At 41.4% G+C, this 16,474-nt stretch overlaps 1 protein-coding gene across 1 annotated transcript in view; it reads left to right on the top strand.

Moving 5' to 3' along the window:
- col28a1a (collagen, type XXVIII, alpha 1a) overlaps positions 1 to 16,474 on the top strand; it is a 53,949-nt gene that overhangs the window by 25,638 nt on the left and 11,837 nt on the right. The window contains exons 14-21 of the mRNA XM_028461226.1: positions 1,568 to 1,636; positions 1,740 to 1,808; positions 1,892 to 1,960; positions 2,052 to 2,120; positions 2,579 to 2,647; positions 2,720 to 2,791; positions 4,017 to 4,085; positions 15,875 to 15,946. Of these exons, the coding sequence (XP_028317027.1) occupies positions 1,568 to 1,636; positions 1,740 to 1,808; positions 1,892 to 1,960; positions 2,052 to 2,120; positions 2,579 to 2,647; positions 2,720 to 2,791; positions 4,017 to 4,085; positions 15,875 to 15,946 (558 nt within the window). The remainder of the gene's footprint in view (positions 1 to 1,567; positions 1,637 to 1,739; positions 1,809 to 1,891; positions 1,961 to 2,051; positions 2,121 to 2,578; positions 2,648 to 2,719; positions 2,792 to 4,016; positions 4,086 to 15,874; positions 15,947 to 16,474) is intronic.

The raw sequence follows: 16,474 nt of genomic DNA on the forward strand, positions 1-16,474 counted from the left end.
AATCATGTTACCACATCATGCAGGGCTTGATTTGTAAAGAAACACAAGACAATAGCCTAGCACTAACTGTAGACAGTAGGCTATCTGTAACTAACTGCACATTCATTAGTAAGCAATGATTATGGATGTTGTTAACTGACTATTATCCTAGTCAACTACACTAACCCTAACCAAAACCCTCCCTACATCCTTGATAACTGCTCCTACTCTGCCTGATGTACAGGTTGCTGCAAAATGTAATTTCTTATTATGTTTTCTGCATTCAGCATCTCAATCAGCGCAGTTGCTAAGGGAGTGTGCTGGCTCTTTACCACATCGCCCACAGCTCTTTTGATCCTTTTGGAAGTCCTTTGGACCCTTTTAGGCTGTTTTACCAATCTGGTTTTCCTTTTGAAACGATTTCTTATATGTCAAAAAGTCCACATTTGCCTCTTTCTCTGTAGCATTTATTTCTCGCACTATGGGTTGCTGCTTTTCAATTTCTTCATGCTGCCTAAATGCAGTTACTGCTTATTCCAGAGTTTTGTCGCTGTCCAAATATAAAACAAGCCCTTTCAAGATTTTTAAATGACATGATACTTTCAATAATATAATATCAATGCTTCTTTCACTGATTTGTACTTCATCAGAATCCAGTCGGAACATGCTCAAAATATCATCAGCTTTATACCACATAGTGTAGAGTACTGAATTTACATGATATTTTTCTTCCCTACCGTCCAGACCGGCTGCAACTCTGAACTGCCACTTTGAAAAGTCTGTGAAATCAAACTTCTCCGGTGAGCTTATAGAAAATGAATGGTAAATGTATAAATAAATACAATAGTAAATAATAAATTAAGCGAAAGCCAAAAGTTCTCCTAATGTATAGCAATTTCCAGTGAAAATTTAAGGAACGTCCCGGGACTTGTTTTACTTACTGTAGGTACTTTGTTGTGATTGACTTCCTTGCGGCCTCTTTGCGATCCCCAGGTACTTGCAGCTGTCCTGGATATTTCCAATGATCGTCTCTGGTAGGTCATCTCCCTCAGTTCTGATCACCTTGCTCTTTTAAACATCACCCAGCCACACTTGTCCAACCTGGATAAGATCAAAATTTCTTTGCTGTAAATCCTGATGTATAGATCAGTGAGTCGGTGTCTCGCTCATTCTTAGCATACAGCTTGATGTCATCCATATACTGTACAGCTGGTGATTGTTGCTCCATTTCGGAATTGGTATCCATAGCCAGTGTTGTTGATAATCTGACTGAGGGGGTTAATGCCTATCCATTTATGTTTTGCTCCAGTAGCCCATTTGCCATCAGGTTGTCCTGGTTCCCTACATCCGACAAGTTGTTGACCTGGGCAACATGCGATCCGGTGTGAAAGTGATTATAGGTATCGCTCATATCCGGGGAGTAGCATTCGAGTTCATGCCTAAGACAAGACTATATACAGTATAATATGAAAATGTTCTGGGGTTTTAATAACTGTTGTTTTACGTAATGAAAATGTACAAAGACACATTATGAATCCAAATATACCCTTGTATGACAACTAATGTTTGTGGATGTGTGTGTGTCCAGGGTCCAGCTGGACCTCAGGGTATTCAAGGGGCTCCAGGGTTTCCTGGTGATGGTCCCCCAGGACCAAAGGTAAATTCCTTATTCTGCTACCTTCTGCTTAACCCAGTTAGTAGGTTTAGTTAAAGGGAGTTCAGAGATTATTTGGCTGAATCAACATAATGTTTTTTTTAAGGGTGACAGGGGGTATGAAGGTCCCAAGGGCAGCCGTGGAGCTCCAGGTATTGGACAAAAAGGTGATAAGGTATGTTTAGCTGTAGCTGAAATTGTAAGAAGGTGAATTTCTTATTGTTGCACTAACTGACTTTATACCTGTCCGATTGTTAGGGAAATACAGGAGTTCCTGGGTTGCCAGGTTTGGTGGGGCTTCCGGGTACAGGAATCCAAGGAGAAAAGGCAAGTCATCAACATGGCTTCATATTTCAATGTGTTTAAGTGTTTGACATCGGAGTTAATTATTACTATTATTATTTTTACATGTTCTTAGGGTGACCAAGGGCCTGTTGGGCCTTCTGGTCCCAGGGGACCTCCAGGACTGGGCATTGTCGGACCAAAGGTTAGTTGTATTGTCAGGTCACGAAAGATGTGACAAAAATTGACAGATAATATATCACCTCTTTATGCATGGATCTTTTAAAATATGGTTTCAGAAAATCTTGTTCCTTGTATATAGCCATTACACATCTTACTAATGAGTTATGCAAAGCAAAGGATGAGAATCAATATATAGGTGTTTTCTTGGAAAAAGCATTTAACACTGTGAATTTAGAATCCATTGTTGTTATTATGGTTGTTGTGGTTTCTTTTTTCCTGTTTTCTGCTCTATTTCTGATTTTTGATTCCTCCCTTTCCTTTTTTTGATTGTTTTTTATTTTTTTATTTTACAGTTCCTCATGCTTTTTAAAGTGTAATCGCTTATTGTTAATGTCAGTCCATTGCTGTTATTGTTGTTGAATTCAGTCCAAAAATTAAAATAAATAAATATGCAAATAATTGTCTCACATGCTTCTCCAGGGTGACCAAGGGTTTCCCGGAGAACCTGGACCACAAGGAGAACGGGCTGTCGGTGAACCAGGATTAAAAGTAGAGTAATTTACTGTGAAATAAATACTTATTCACAGAGAATCAGCTGGTCAAGATTGGTGTTTTTTCCAGGGGGAACCAGGAAATGACGGAGCTCCGGGGATACCTGGGATACCCGGTGAAGATGGAGCTGTGGGTGCAAAGGTGAGCCTGCCAGGTGGTTGAAGAAATGCACTCCTCTGTCAAATGGCTTCTTCAATGACAGAGATGAATAAGCCCTGCAAATACAAAAGTGCAGCTAAGCAGAAGCTTGTAACTCTTACTAAAGCTAAAGCATACACAAGAACATAGAGAACAAATATAAATGAGCAAACTCACATGAAATAAGTGGAACAGCTCACGAACAGCAGCAGGAGGGAAGCAGCAGAAAACATGGATGCCTCCTGACTAACTCAGACACAGTGGCCTCTAGTGGCCAGTGGTAAACCCTGCAGTGGTGTCGAAATAAAAATGCGGGTCATATTTTGCCACTTTACATTGGTGTTTTTTGTTTGTGTTTTTTTGGTGAAGGACATACAGAGATACAGAGAGAGGACATAGAGATTTAATTGTCATGGTTATTGTACATTTACCTATTAAATTATTATTATCACCATCAAGGAGGCAATATTTCCATCAGCTTTCATTTGTTTGTTTTTCTGTTTGCTGAATTACTTCCGAAGTAATTACAAATTTTAACAAAAAATTTAACCAAACAGGTTTATAATTGACTGAACTATATAAATAAATAAATAAAAAAACACTGCCAAAGTGGTTTCCCAAAACATTTCTGGTGTTTTCACAGACCTAGAAATGTGGCAAACTATGACAGATGTTTTTATGGGCTTAAACAAAAAGATCTGAATCTGGTCCAAATTGAATGTCTCGCAAGGTAACATTACGGGAAATACCAGGAACAAACTGGAACAAAAATGGTTTCTAGGGAATGACTGTCCTCCTTGTCTTGCAAAGAAACATGGCCCAGTATCCAGGTCGTCTTGATTAAGATTAAGATTAGATTAAAGATTAAGATTAAGATTAAAGATTAAAAGATTAAAAATCGGGCTTTCGCCTTTAATTGGCCATGTAATGTTAGTACATTATTGGAATTTGTCTTCTGCACTTAACCCATCCCTGAGGATGCAGTCGGCAGCCATTTTGCGGCGCCTGGGGAGCAGTTCGGGGTTAAGGGACTTGCTCAACATCCCACAGTGACGGCCCCGGTGAGGCTTGAACCAGCAACCCTCCGATTACAAGCCCAGCGTCCTTAACCACTAGGCCACCACTCCCCAGGGACTTGAAAAGTGGAGTTGTCGGGGCAAAACCGGATGTATGGTCACCCTAATCTGAATAGAGTGTGTAATTATGTTATTTTATGTGTTTCATTAAGGGGGAAATGGGATTGCCAGGTCTGCGTGGAACTGAGGGAGCAATTGGTAAAGGCATTCCTGGAGAAAAGGTAATCTTTAGTTCCCTACAAATGTATTTACTGGCCAGTTGTGATACAGTTACTGTCCACTACTGTACACCCTTTTCATATAAGGTTGGAACACTTTTTCACCTTCAAAGCTTCCTAATTATTGGTGATCAAGACCCAGTGAGGTGTAAACGTCCTCAGAGGAATTGGGCCATGTGTACATAATGATTTCTGTAGAAATCCCAAATATAAATGTTTGGTCTGCCACATCAAGGATGCTTTATGATAACGTGGGAACAATATTGATTCAGGTAAATATTGCAATTTCTTTGAATACGGATATTTACCATATCTGCATATGTGGTCAAAAGTTACCAATACATGTAGAGTAGTGCATGTTCATGTGTGGTTAAAATAAATGTCAGAGCAACTGACTGACTTGTGATGTTAATGGTGTATAGAATTATAACTCTTATATTGTTTATAAAAGTATGATTCAACTTTTGTTTTTTGAAGGGAAAATAAGGAAATTAAAATCACTGTTATTGTTACTATTGAATCACAATACTTATAGAATTGCAATAAATCAGAATTACAATATACATATCGAACATAACCAAATCGGAACAAAAGTATATTGTCCCAGCCCTACTACATTAATTAGTGACCTCATGCACAAACGGTAAGTAATAGTGATGCATGGTATCATCGGCCCGTTATCAGTATTGGTGGATATCGGCCTTAAAATGTATTATCGAATATCAGCCATTCCGTCGATATACTATCAGGCTTTGCTTCCTTGTTCAACCCATTGACATAATATAGCAGACGCCTCATCGCCCATGGAGAAGCTTAATAAACACTGCCTTCTTGTGTGTAGGGAGCAGAGGTGCTCAACAATTTCAAAGTAGAATTATTCACTGAGTTTACCGATTTCCAAACGGTTTGATTTTTGTTCACATATGCTTGGATGTTGTAAATGTATTGTTTTTAACACTCAAATAAAATAAAAAAAATTAAGTGTTATAAGTAGGATAGGCTACAAGTGTATTAATTTTTTGGTTTAAAACAAATTGTCATGAATAAAATAAAGACATGTTTTACACAAAGTAAGGTTTTACTGATCATTTTTAGTTTTGTCTGCATTTGCCAGCAGGACAACACGATAGAGTATGAGAATAATTCTGTATTTTAATTCTGCTACAGAAAATAAGGTATGCAGGAAAAATCCAGTATCATGAATCCCTAGTGCGTATGCACAAAAATATGGCGTGCGTCCTTTTCTATGGCATATGTTACGCTCATCAGAGACATTTGATTGTTATTGCCTGTCCTCTCATGTTTCATAATCATACACAGACATGTTTTTTTATATACTCTAGTACATTTAAATTAAAATTCTAAGCCTTTTTTTCTACCCAAATAAAACTAGGCTTACATGTGTAAGGGGATTTTGATGTAAACAGACTGTACAGACTAAAAAGGAGAGCAGAATGGTGTAACCAATAAAGAGAACCACTTATGAAAAATTACCAAATTTTATTACAAAAATTTAAATATTCAACTGTGTTTAAGATTAAAAAGTGACTAAAATTAATTAAGATTAGGAAGGCCAAGGAGAGGTCCAGCTTCCTCCACCAGGAGGCACTGTGGGTCTGCAGGAGGCGGGGGGTAGCACTCCCCAGTCCTTGGGGGTCAGGGTTCAGGCCGAGTCCAACTGGGTCCGCGACAGAGAGCACAATCGCAGACACGAGCGGCCCACACATAGAATGCCGTAGGCGATGTACAGAGGCAGGAAGGAGACTTACTCACTGGTAGGGCTTCTCACCCTACCGCTGCGTTAAAGAGTTATGCCTTGCTGATCGTCTCGAGTTCCGTCTCGCCCGGATCCTGCACCGCTCCCAATCCACCAGCGCCGCACCTGGGCAGACAGCCAGAGGGACCAGCACGACACGTCTAAACACACTAGACGTCCGATGCCCAAGGCCAGTGCTTACTGACAGGGAGAGCTCCTCGCTCTCCCGCTGCTTGATCTGGCTTCACCGTACTCCCCGCTTCTACTGGACTTGCGCTCCGTTTTCCTCTTGTCCAGCGGTGATCTCCCGTCGTAGTGCACAGTGCTTACACAGACTGATGAGGCAGAACCTGATCGCCCTGTCCTCAGTGTCAATGCTGCCTCACTGCACCCAGTGGTTCCCCTCTCACACTGCCTTCCTCTCTGCCTGCATTAACCTGGCTCTTTTTTTGTTCTCCAGCCCCCAAAATGTGGACTATCAGAATGGATGCGCACAGGACAGCCAAACTGTTGTATCATATGCTTCCAAAGAATTTTTACGGTTGTTTGTGCAGGCTGGTTGGTGGTGGGTATAGCCCACGCAAAACTGGTGAACAGGTCAAAGACAACTAGAATGTACTGAAAGGTGTCGGTGGGTCGGCCTAAAGTTAAAAAGTCTAACCCAATCATCTCAAACGGATAGGTGGTTGCAATTGGGTGAAGTGGAGTCCTAGGCTCAACGCAGCTTTTCTGTTGGCAACACATGACATTTTTCATGCAACGCGCGTACCTCCCCCTCCATGCGAGACCATAAAAACTGCTAGGGTATTGTCCGCACCGAAATGAGCCCCAGCCTCGTGAGTTCTCCTCCAAACCTCCTCGCACCTGGAACTTGGACACACAACTTGATGGTGCTCCTCATGGGACAGTTTATATACACTAGTGGGTACAGTATGTCATCCCTCACCAACAAACTTTTCCATTACTGAAGAAGCTTTTGGGCCTTTGCAGGAAATGCCAGGCAATCCGAGCGCTTTGGGAAGCTCTTCCTCACCACGTCATACCTGTCAAATTTTGGATTTGAAAATAAGGGAAATTTTCTGGCGCCCACTACGAGCCGCCCCACCCGCCCAACCAAGCTCCAGTATCCCTTATATTTTAAGATAGATGTACAAGAAATCTAAAATACCCACTTGTCAACCACTTACTAAATACAATTATGTGATTAGAATCTGGTAGATGGACCTTTATTAACATTGAAATGCTGTGAACATTCCTGGAGATATGGACCAAAACTCATATCTCAATATGTTTTCTCAAAATGGTGATATATGATATAAATCTTGATGACTTTATCAAATGAAGTCTGACCAGAAAGACAATTCTGGGTTAAATTTGCTGATGCTAAATGCTACACAGGAACATTTATTAACAAACAGATGCACAATATGTGACACTCAGAAATCCATTTAACTGAGCTTTACATGTTGTTCTGAGAAGTAAAAGCAGCGACTCCTAAAACTAGTATTTTGTTTCATATGATATATGAAATATTATAGTTTTCTATATCGCCAAAATAGAAAACTCGATACATCTTGAATCTCGATATATCGCCCAGGGCTAATTCCTAAATTATAAAACAGCCTAAATGAAATCATAAATTGTGTCTTTGAGTGTCTGGAAAAGCGCCTTTTAATCAAATGTATTATTATATGAAGTACATGTGTTTATTTAATATACTTACAGTTTATATACAAGTCAACACGTTGCATATTTACTGTTAATTTCACATTGCTTGTCTTTGAGTTAAAGATTAACATTTTATTTTCGTTATATATTTTATTTTAATTTCTCATACTCACTCATGTGGTTCTCTGGTATTCACTAATGACTTATTAGACACATTTGTTGCAGACTTTACATCCTTTAACACTTTATAAAGCAGTGTGCATTTGTGGCGCTTGTAATTGGCTGATTTTTCATGGTGACTTACGTGGTTCCTTCCGCTGTGGTAAACGTTAAAATCTCAGTTATTAATCTAACAGAACGTGTAACTGTGTCAAATCCTGCTGCTCTTTAGGAAGATAGACTCTCTGTCACATTTTACAACGTATTTACACCAGTTCTTTGTTTTTTTCGCAGGAACGTCTTCATCATCTCTCTTCTGAGTTGTTTCCGGTTTTGTTGCCACTGTCGGCACTAATCTCGCGAGAATTGCCACCAAGCAAGGCCATTTCAGGTCGCAGTTCTCGCAAGGCTAGTGATGGTGTTCAGTTTAGTAATCATCTTTTAATTATTACTAGAGTAAAATACGGGACATTTACGGGAAAATACTAATACGGGAAGATAGCAGGAAAGAGGGGTAAAATACTAGTTTCCCAGCCAAAATGGGATACTTGACAGGTATGCACCACGTACTCCTTGATAACCTGGATGTCTGGGTCAGGGTTTTAGGCCTCCTTCCATCCTGTCTTGGGCACCACCTCGACAACTGCTGATGTGGTTGGTTCTGTGACCTGTCTGACAGGGGCAGGTACAGTGGCTGGGAAGTGTCAGGTGAATACATCTACAGAAGCGAACACAAATGCAAAATGGCCACAGTGGAAGTGTTTCCGCAACGGAAGTGTTTCCGACGGACAAGTATTATGATATGATAGCCTGATATGAAAAATATAAGAGTATCCTAATCAACTTTCACTTACTTTCATACGTGTTTCGATCTCTTCTTATTGTTCTTCTCTGTTCTGGTGGGTTAAAAACATCTGCCAGAAACGTGTCCGTCTGTAATACCGGTCCGTCGGAAACACTTCGTCGTCTGGATGCATTTCCACCTGCCAGTAGCCACTGGCAAGGTCCAGGGTCGAAAACCACTCAGACCGACTTAAACTGGTTAATGTTTTTTCGATACAGGGTAGCGGAAAGGCGTCTTTATAGGTTACATCATTTAGTTTCCTATAGTCCACGCAAAAGCTCCAGCTACCATCCTTTTTGCGCACAAGAACTATAGGGGCAGCGAAGGGGATACAACTCTCCTTTGTAACTTCTTTTTCAAGCATACTTGCTATGAGGGTCTTAATTTCTTTGTGCAACATGGGTGGTATCGGACGGTACCTCTCGTACAGGGGCAGCGTCTCCCATAAGGATTCTATGTTGTACTAAGCTTGTCCAGCCAAAATCCTCCTCATGCTGGGCAAACACTTAGCCCCATTTCTGCAGAAGAGCACATAGCTATCCCTGTTGTTGTTCAGACAGATCCGGCCTATCTCCAAATGAGCTCACCTCTGCAGGTGGTACCAAACTACTTACCGCGTTTGCGGCATCTACTAGGGCCACTTGAATGACACCATCCTCCTCCAGAGACAGGGCCAGATCGTTGGAAACATGCACATCAGATTCTTCAATGCAGCAGAGCCGACCTAATTTTTGGAAGCGACCCATGGAAACACTATATGGCTGAGGATTACAAATGAGCACACAAACTCTTCCTTTTCTCACTTCAACCAAGGCCTTCGCAAGACCCACGTCACCAACGCAAGCATCTGACATAGCCTACAAAAAAACACAGTAGTCTGACCCACGTGGACCCCTATTTATTTACCTCCACACCAACAACTCACTCTTTGCAGGTACCGTGATAGAGCGTTTGGAAGCTAGTCTGACATATCCTACCAAACCATCCTTAGCAGGGGAAATCTGAACATGGTGGCAGGTGGCAAATGCATCCCTCCAAGCCTTCTGTTTTTTAAAGGCTTGTGAACAAGCAGACTCCCTAGAACATTTAAACCGGTTATCCCAACAAGCTACAATGACGTTCATATCAACAATTAAAAGGTGCGTGCACTTCTCATCCTCAACAATTACCACTCCTTGTCCCAGGACTTCAATACCCTCAACCTCTAAGTCTAATATGGCATTACCAACGTAGGGTATTTCTAAACAATTAGAAGCCCTTAGTCTGAACAAGGTAGGGGTCTTCCCAAGCTTAGCTTGTGTGAAATACTTATTAAACACACTCTCTGCCATCAATATAACCTGGGTCTAACAGCCCACTTAATTTAATTCCCTCAACGGGTATTTGTACGGTAGAACATTGGCCGCCAAATGTTTCAGAGGCCCTAGTTGGTGGTGGTATGTTAACGAGCCCTGCTACTCGGACCTCAGCAGCAGGGGTGGTTAGTTTAAAGCTGGCTCAGGCGTAGTAGCACCTCTACTATATCAGGCTATGTGGCCTGCTTTTCTACAGCAATGGCAGATAGGTCTACCTTGCTCATCCCGATCGTTGTTTGGTCTGGGTGTGTACTGCCGGTTCCATATTGGATTAGGAGAACTTGGTCGGGGGTGATGTTGACTGCAGCAGTGGTTTGATCTCTGCAACAATGTCCTGTGTAATCCCTTTCATCTGTGCTTTCACATTGTCCATGATCTCACGTTTTAATTGGTCCTTCCAGTCAGCATCGGGTGGGGGTCTAGGAGAGCCATATTGTTTATTGATGACTGAGCATGTTACCTCTGGTTGTGTATGGCCATATTCTCAGTCCATTTATCAATCACCGTCAGTCACATGATTGACTTACGTCACATGATGTCACTTCATTGAAAACAAATATATATTTAACAATAACAGAAAATGGGAACACATCTCAGCACCCCCACTTGTTTGCTCTTTCTGATTCCCTTTGAACCAACATAAGTAGGCCTGTACAGTGTACACCCGAATAACATTGGCATTGTGTTTACATATATCTGTCCCTGATACAGGTATAAGTTACACATCAAATAAAATCATATCAAACTTTGACAGTTGAGATTTAGTTGCTGGCTTTGTCAATACGTCAGCAACCATTTTATTAGTGGGACAATAGATCAGGTCAATCCCGCCTGTATTAACTTTGGATCTTACAAAGTGATATTTGATATCGTGTTTACAGCGTTGTCTCTGTACAGGATTCTTGGCTAAAGCAATAGCTCCCTGATTGTTCTCGCATAGACTACATGAGTATTTGCGGCCATCAAAACACTCCAAGAGCTGCTGTTGATAGACACACTCTCGCGGCTAAAGCCATATACTCAGCCTCGCATGTGGGCTGTGCTACAGTAGGCTGTCTTTTACTTTTCCATGACACTAGTGGTCCATCTTTGTTTAGGCTAATGCAGTAACCTGTGGTGCTTTTCCGGTCACTCACATCTGCAGCCCAATTGGCATCACTGTACGCATAAATGACATCATTATCAATGTACTTTCTGAAACAGGGCTCTTTGCTTACTCTCCCCTTCAAGTATTGCAGAATATGCTTTACTGTAGTCCACTGTTCAGATGTAGACCTTGTAAAATACTGAGACAGTTTACTGACCACAAAATTCAAATCTGGCCTAGTACATGTGGCTAGATAGATTAAGCTGCCGACTGCCTCTGTATTTTCTTACATCATTCTTTATTTCATCATCATCACTGTATTCTAGTTTCTGCTGACAAGGCGTAGCTCTGGCTTTACAGTATACCATGTCAAACCTTTCCAATATTTTATAAATATATCTGGATTGGGACATTGTGATATATTCATTAATCTCCTCAAAATAAATCCCCAGGAAATGTTTTAGCTGTCCTAAATCTTTCATACAAAACTTGGACTGGAGCATTTGTTTCACACATTTAAGTACATTCTCATTACTGGTGGCAATAATAAAATCATTAACCCATATTGTGATGTGAATGTTTTCATTCAATCAATCAATCAATCAATCAATCTTTATTTGTATAGCGCCAAATCATAACCAATGGTATCTCAAGGCACTTTACAGTAGAGCAGTCTTAAGGACAGACTCTTCATTTTATGGATACACACATATGCATATATACGTATATACACATACATATGTATCCCACACCCAACATGAATTCATCATGGCGGCAAGGAAAACCTTCTGTTAAGCAGCAGGAACCTTGTGTGGATCCCATTCCTATGATGAACAGCCATCCACGTTATGCTGTGTTGGGTGTGTGCAGAGAAAAGGGTGGAGACAGAGCCGCTGAGTCTCTGTAACTCCACACTGAGGATCCCACGGACCTGCAAGACAAAAGCCAGAAGGAGTACAGGAGCAAACACACAAGGGAAGAAGCAGACATAGAGGGAGTGTTTGAAAGAGGAATGGGACCCTCTCCGGTCCCTCTCTAACCTAAATGACCTCTCTCTTAACGCCCTCTCCAACCTCTCTCCAACCGAGCATGCCAGACCCCCCCCCCCGGCAGTCTATGCCTATTGCATCTTAATTATGAGCTATGAGCTGGTTCCTAACTAAAAGCTTTATCAAAGAGGAATGTTTTGAGCCTAACCTTAAAGGTAGAGAGGGTGTCTGCCCCCCGAACCGTGGTTGGTAGATGGTTCCAGAGAAGTGGGGCCTGATAACTGAAAGCTCTTCCTCCTATACTACTTTTAGAGATGAATGGAACAACGAGTAGTCCAGCATTTTGAGAGCGTAGTGTTCTGGGGGGATTGTATGGCACTACAAGCTCCTTGAGATAGACTGCTGCCTGTCCATTTAGGGCTTTATAAGTGAGAAGAAGAATCTTGAATTCTATTCTATATTTTATGGGAAGCGAATGCAGAGAGGCTAATACAGGAGTAATGTGATCTCTTCTCCTAGTTTTAGTCAGTACACGTGCTGCAGCATTTTGAACAAGCTGAAGTGTCTTAAGCGACTTGCTCGGGCAGCCTGCTAAAAGAGAATTACAATAATCCAGTCTAGAGGTAACAAAAGCATGGACTAGTTTTTCGGCGTCGCCCTGAGACAGGATTGTCTGTCATTCTGCTATAAACACAGTGGTCAGCTGGGTTCTGTACAAAATTGTTCTCTCATAAAAACTCCTGCAACATATGGTTCCAGTTACGACCCGACTGTTTTATTCCATATAGTGATTTTTGCAGTTTACACACCAGTCTGTCCTTAGATTTCACTTCATAGCCTTGAGGTTGTTCAATGTAAATCTCACACTCGATTGGTGCATGTAAATAGGCGGTTTTCACATCCATCTTATGTACTATGAGATTCTCCTGAGCTGCCATTTGTGCCAGCAGTCTGATACTGGTCATGTTTGCAGTAGGAGAGAAAGTCTCATCATAGTTCACATCTTTCTTCTGACTCTATCCCTTAGCCATGTAATGAGCTTTATATTTGTCTGATCAGTCTGGGTTCTTTTTGAGTGCATAGACCCATTTACCCCCACTACATCTTTACCCAGTGGTAGTGTGGTCAGAGTAAAGGTCTCATTGTACTTCTCAGTAGCTTGCACTGTGTCACTTGTTTTTCAGGAAATACACAAACATTGCACTATAATAATCATCTGTAAATGCTAGTGCATATCTATGACCTTCTCTGGGCATTGGGTCAATCGGACCAGCTAATTCTGTGTGCACCATTTCCAGAGGTGCTTTAGCTCTGGCATCTGGACCTCTATTCCTGGTTTGTATAAACTTCCCTTGTGTGCAGACTTCACATTGTGGTATAGTTTTGTTTCTTTCATCTTTCAATTCCATACCATCAACTACATTCTTCAGTTTCATGATATCTCCATAATTGCATGTCCTAGGATTTCATTCCAAGTCTGTAAATCATGGCATTTGTTACACTGGTCATTGCTAGCATTGTCCTCAGTGTGCAGATAGTAAAGTTTATTGTGTACATTTATTGGGAATTTGGTACTGTCTTTAGCAGAACATTCTTCCCACTGAAGATGATCGTAGCTCCGCAGGACGTGGCAGACTTAACAGAGAAGATATCCTGGGGACATATCGAAACAACACTCCTCAGTGTTGTGTTGAAACGACGCCCCCTGCTGTTGACAACCCACGCCTCTACATCCCCTCTACGCTTTGCGACCCCACTCCTGGTACCATTAGCCAGCTCAACGCAATGCGTCCCGGCTTGGAAACTTTCGTCGAACTTCCTGAACGTTGTGATGTCTGTGATTATGTGTGACGTTGCACCCACATCCACCATCAGACCTTTGCGCTTCACGTCTGGTACCGGCATCTCCCCGTCACTTATGCGGAAAGCATACTCCTTCTCTGCTGCGTTAGACACTCCCCATGCGTTATCCCGCTGCTGCTTCTTCCTTATCCACACTGCACTGTTGTGTGTGGTACTTTTACAGCCTCTGGATATCAGAATCAGAATCAACTTTATTGACCAAGTAATGTATTGAATACACACGAGGAATTTAACTTGGTGAACTGTGCTCTCTCTGATAGTATAAACATTAAATAATAACAATCAACTAGAATAAAGAAAAATAAATAAAAAAGAAGTATAAACATATATATAAAGAGTAGTTAGACTAATATGTGCAAACTAAATAAAATAACAAGATAATAATAATAATAGTAATAATAATAATAATAATAATAATAATAATAATAATAATAATAATAATAATAATGAAATGAAATAAAAATACAATAATAATAATAAGATAATAGTGCAGTAGTGCATTGATGAGTAGTGCAGGTGAACATTTAAATGAAAATATTGTGTCCATGAACATTCACAGTGACAGGTTGATCCAGGGTTGTTATGTTTAGTTCCAGGTTATTTCACAGAAACAGGTCTGACACTCTTTGACTGTTTAGTGTTGATCAGAGTGACAGCCTGGGGGAAGAAACTGTTTTTATGGCGGGTAGTTTTGGCGTACAGTGATCTGTAGCGTCTGCCGGAGGGGAGGAGTTTAAACAGGTTGTGTGCAGGGTGTGAGGGGTCTTTAGTGATGCTACCTGCCCGTTTCTCCTGAAGTCCATTGCCATCTCCACAGTCTTGAGCGGGTTCAATTCCAGATGGTTCTGACTGCACCAGAGAGCCAGCTGTTCCACCTCCCGTCTGAAGGCAGACTCATCCCCATCCCTGATGAGACCGATGACGGTGGTGTCGTCTGCAAACTTCAGGAGTTTCACAGAGGGGACCCCTGAGGTGCAGTCATTGGTGTAGAGGGAGAATAGAAGAGGGGAGAGAACACACCCCTGAGGGGCGCCAGTGCTGAGTGACCGGGTGCTGGATGTGATGCTTCCCAGCGATATGTGACACTTTGCTCCTCATTTGTAGCACACAATGTCTGGATTGTTCTTTGTGCTCTCCTGTGTGCGTCTCGTGCCAAACTGTGCACTTGCCTTCATCACATTGTCTTCAGACGTAGTGGCTCGCATATTCTCAATGTCCTCATAACTTCTAAGTTTAGTCTTGAACTCAGAAAAAGTCATTTTGTCCTCACTCTGAGAAGCATGAATAGCAAATGGCTTAAATGAGTCAGAGAGCCCTTTCAAAATCATTGCAATTAAAAGTCCGTCACTCAGTGCCTCGGCCGCACTTCTGTGACTTTTGTAATGAGGTCAGTTCTGTGTATAAGTTGATCACTCGGGTCTTGCCTTTTCCAGCGTAGAACTCACGGAGGATCTTTAGCACTGCTCTGCCGCATCGTGCATCACCAGCGACAGGCTTTTGTCATCCAAAAACTGAATGAGCTCTGCATAGGCATCTGCATTTTTCTCCTCATCCTCCCTATCGTCTGGAGCGGGCTCTTCTAGGATGGTCTCTTTAAGCCCATGGAGACGGAGGTGGCCCAAAAACTTTGTCTCCCACAACTCGTACCCCTTCTCATCTCCATCAAAAACAAGCCTTCCCCAGTGAAAAAAGTTTGCAACATTTCTTCCTTTAGCACACATTATAAGAAATGCATGAATATTTTATTGCCTGCCCAGGCCGCATGGCACTTCTCGGTTATAACCACTTGTTCTTGAATTTTAGTGTTGTTTTTTTATGGTCTTGAACCAGTTTTCAACAAGGCGTTTTGATCGAGAAAGCTGTTGCTTATTGGGGATGTCCTCTAGGACCATTCACTGTAACCCCTAGAGGTATTAATGAAATCCCCTTTAAAATCTTGCCATACCACTTTAAATGCAAACATTTTGCTCTTAATTGTGCACACCATTTCAATAGACTTGAATTAACATGCAGTGGTACATGTATACATAATAATTGGTGGCATATGATGTGTGTGTGTGTTTATTCACAGGGGGATAGAGGGGACCGTGGCACAAGAGGACCTACAGGGTCTCCTGGTCCTGTTGGACCCTCTGGAGCTAAGGTACAATTACCTCACACACAAAGGTCTACAGAGCAGAGATTCAACACATTTTACAAAACATTTGGTTCCGTTTATTTACCAGGAAAGTTTCATTGAGATTAAAGTTAGAGTATTAACTTTGAGTTAATGTGTCAAAACTTCAGAAATCAAAGATGTCAAGATCTATGAATCAGTCTGAGCTGCTTGAAATTATATCTGATGTGATGATTAAGATTAAATCTTTCGCCTTTAATTGGACATGTAATGTTACTACATACATGGAATTTGTCCTCTGCATTTAACCCATCGCTGAGGAGCAGTGGGCAGCCATTTTTGCGGCGCCTGGGGAGCAGTTCGATTTGTTGCATTTGTTATATAATTATTAATAAATAATTTAGGGGAGAAAACAATCAAAACTGTGTTATCTTTTATTGCAATTAACTAACAGACATACCACATAATCTACACAAGAGAAACCCAACACTGAGGATGGACCACTCTAAAGAATATACTTGAATTGCTGTTGAAAATAACTTTCAATATAAAATT

This window comes from Gouania willdenowi, chromosome 11 (genome assembly GCF_900634775.1).
Source record: "Gouania willdenowi chromosome 11, fGouWil2.1, whole genome shotgun sequence".
Classification (NCBI taxonomy): domain Eukaryota; kingdom Metazoa; phylum Chordata; class Actinopteri; order Blenniiformes; family Gobiesocidae; genus Gouania; species Gouania willdenowi.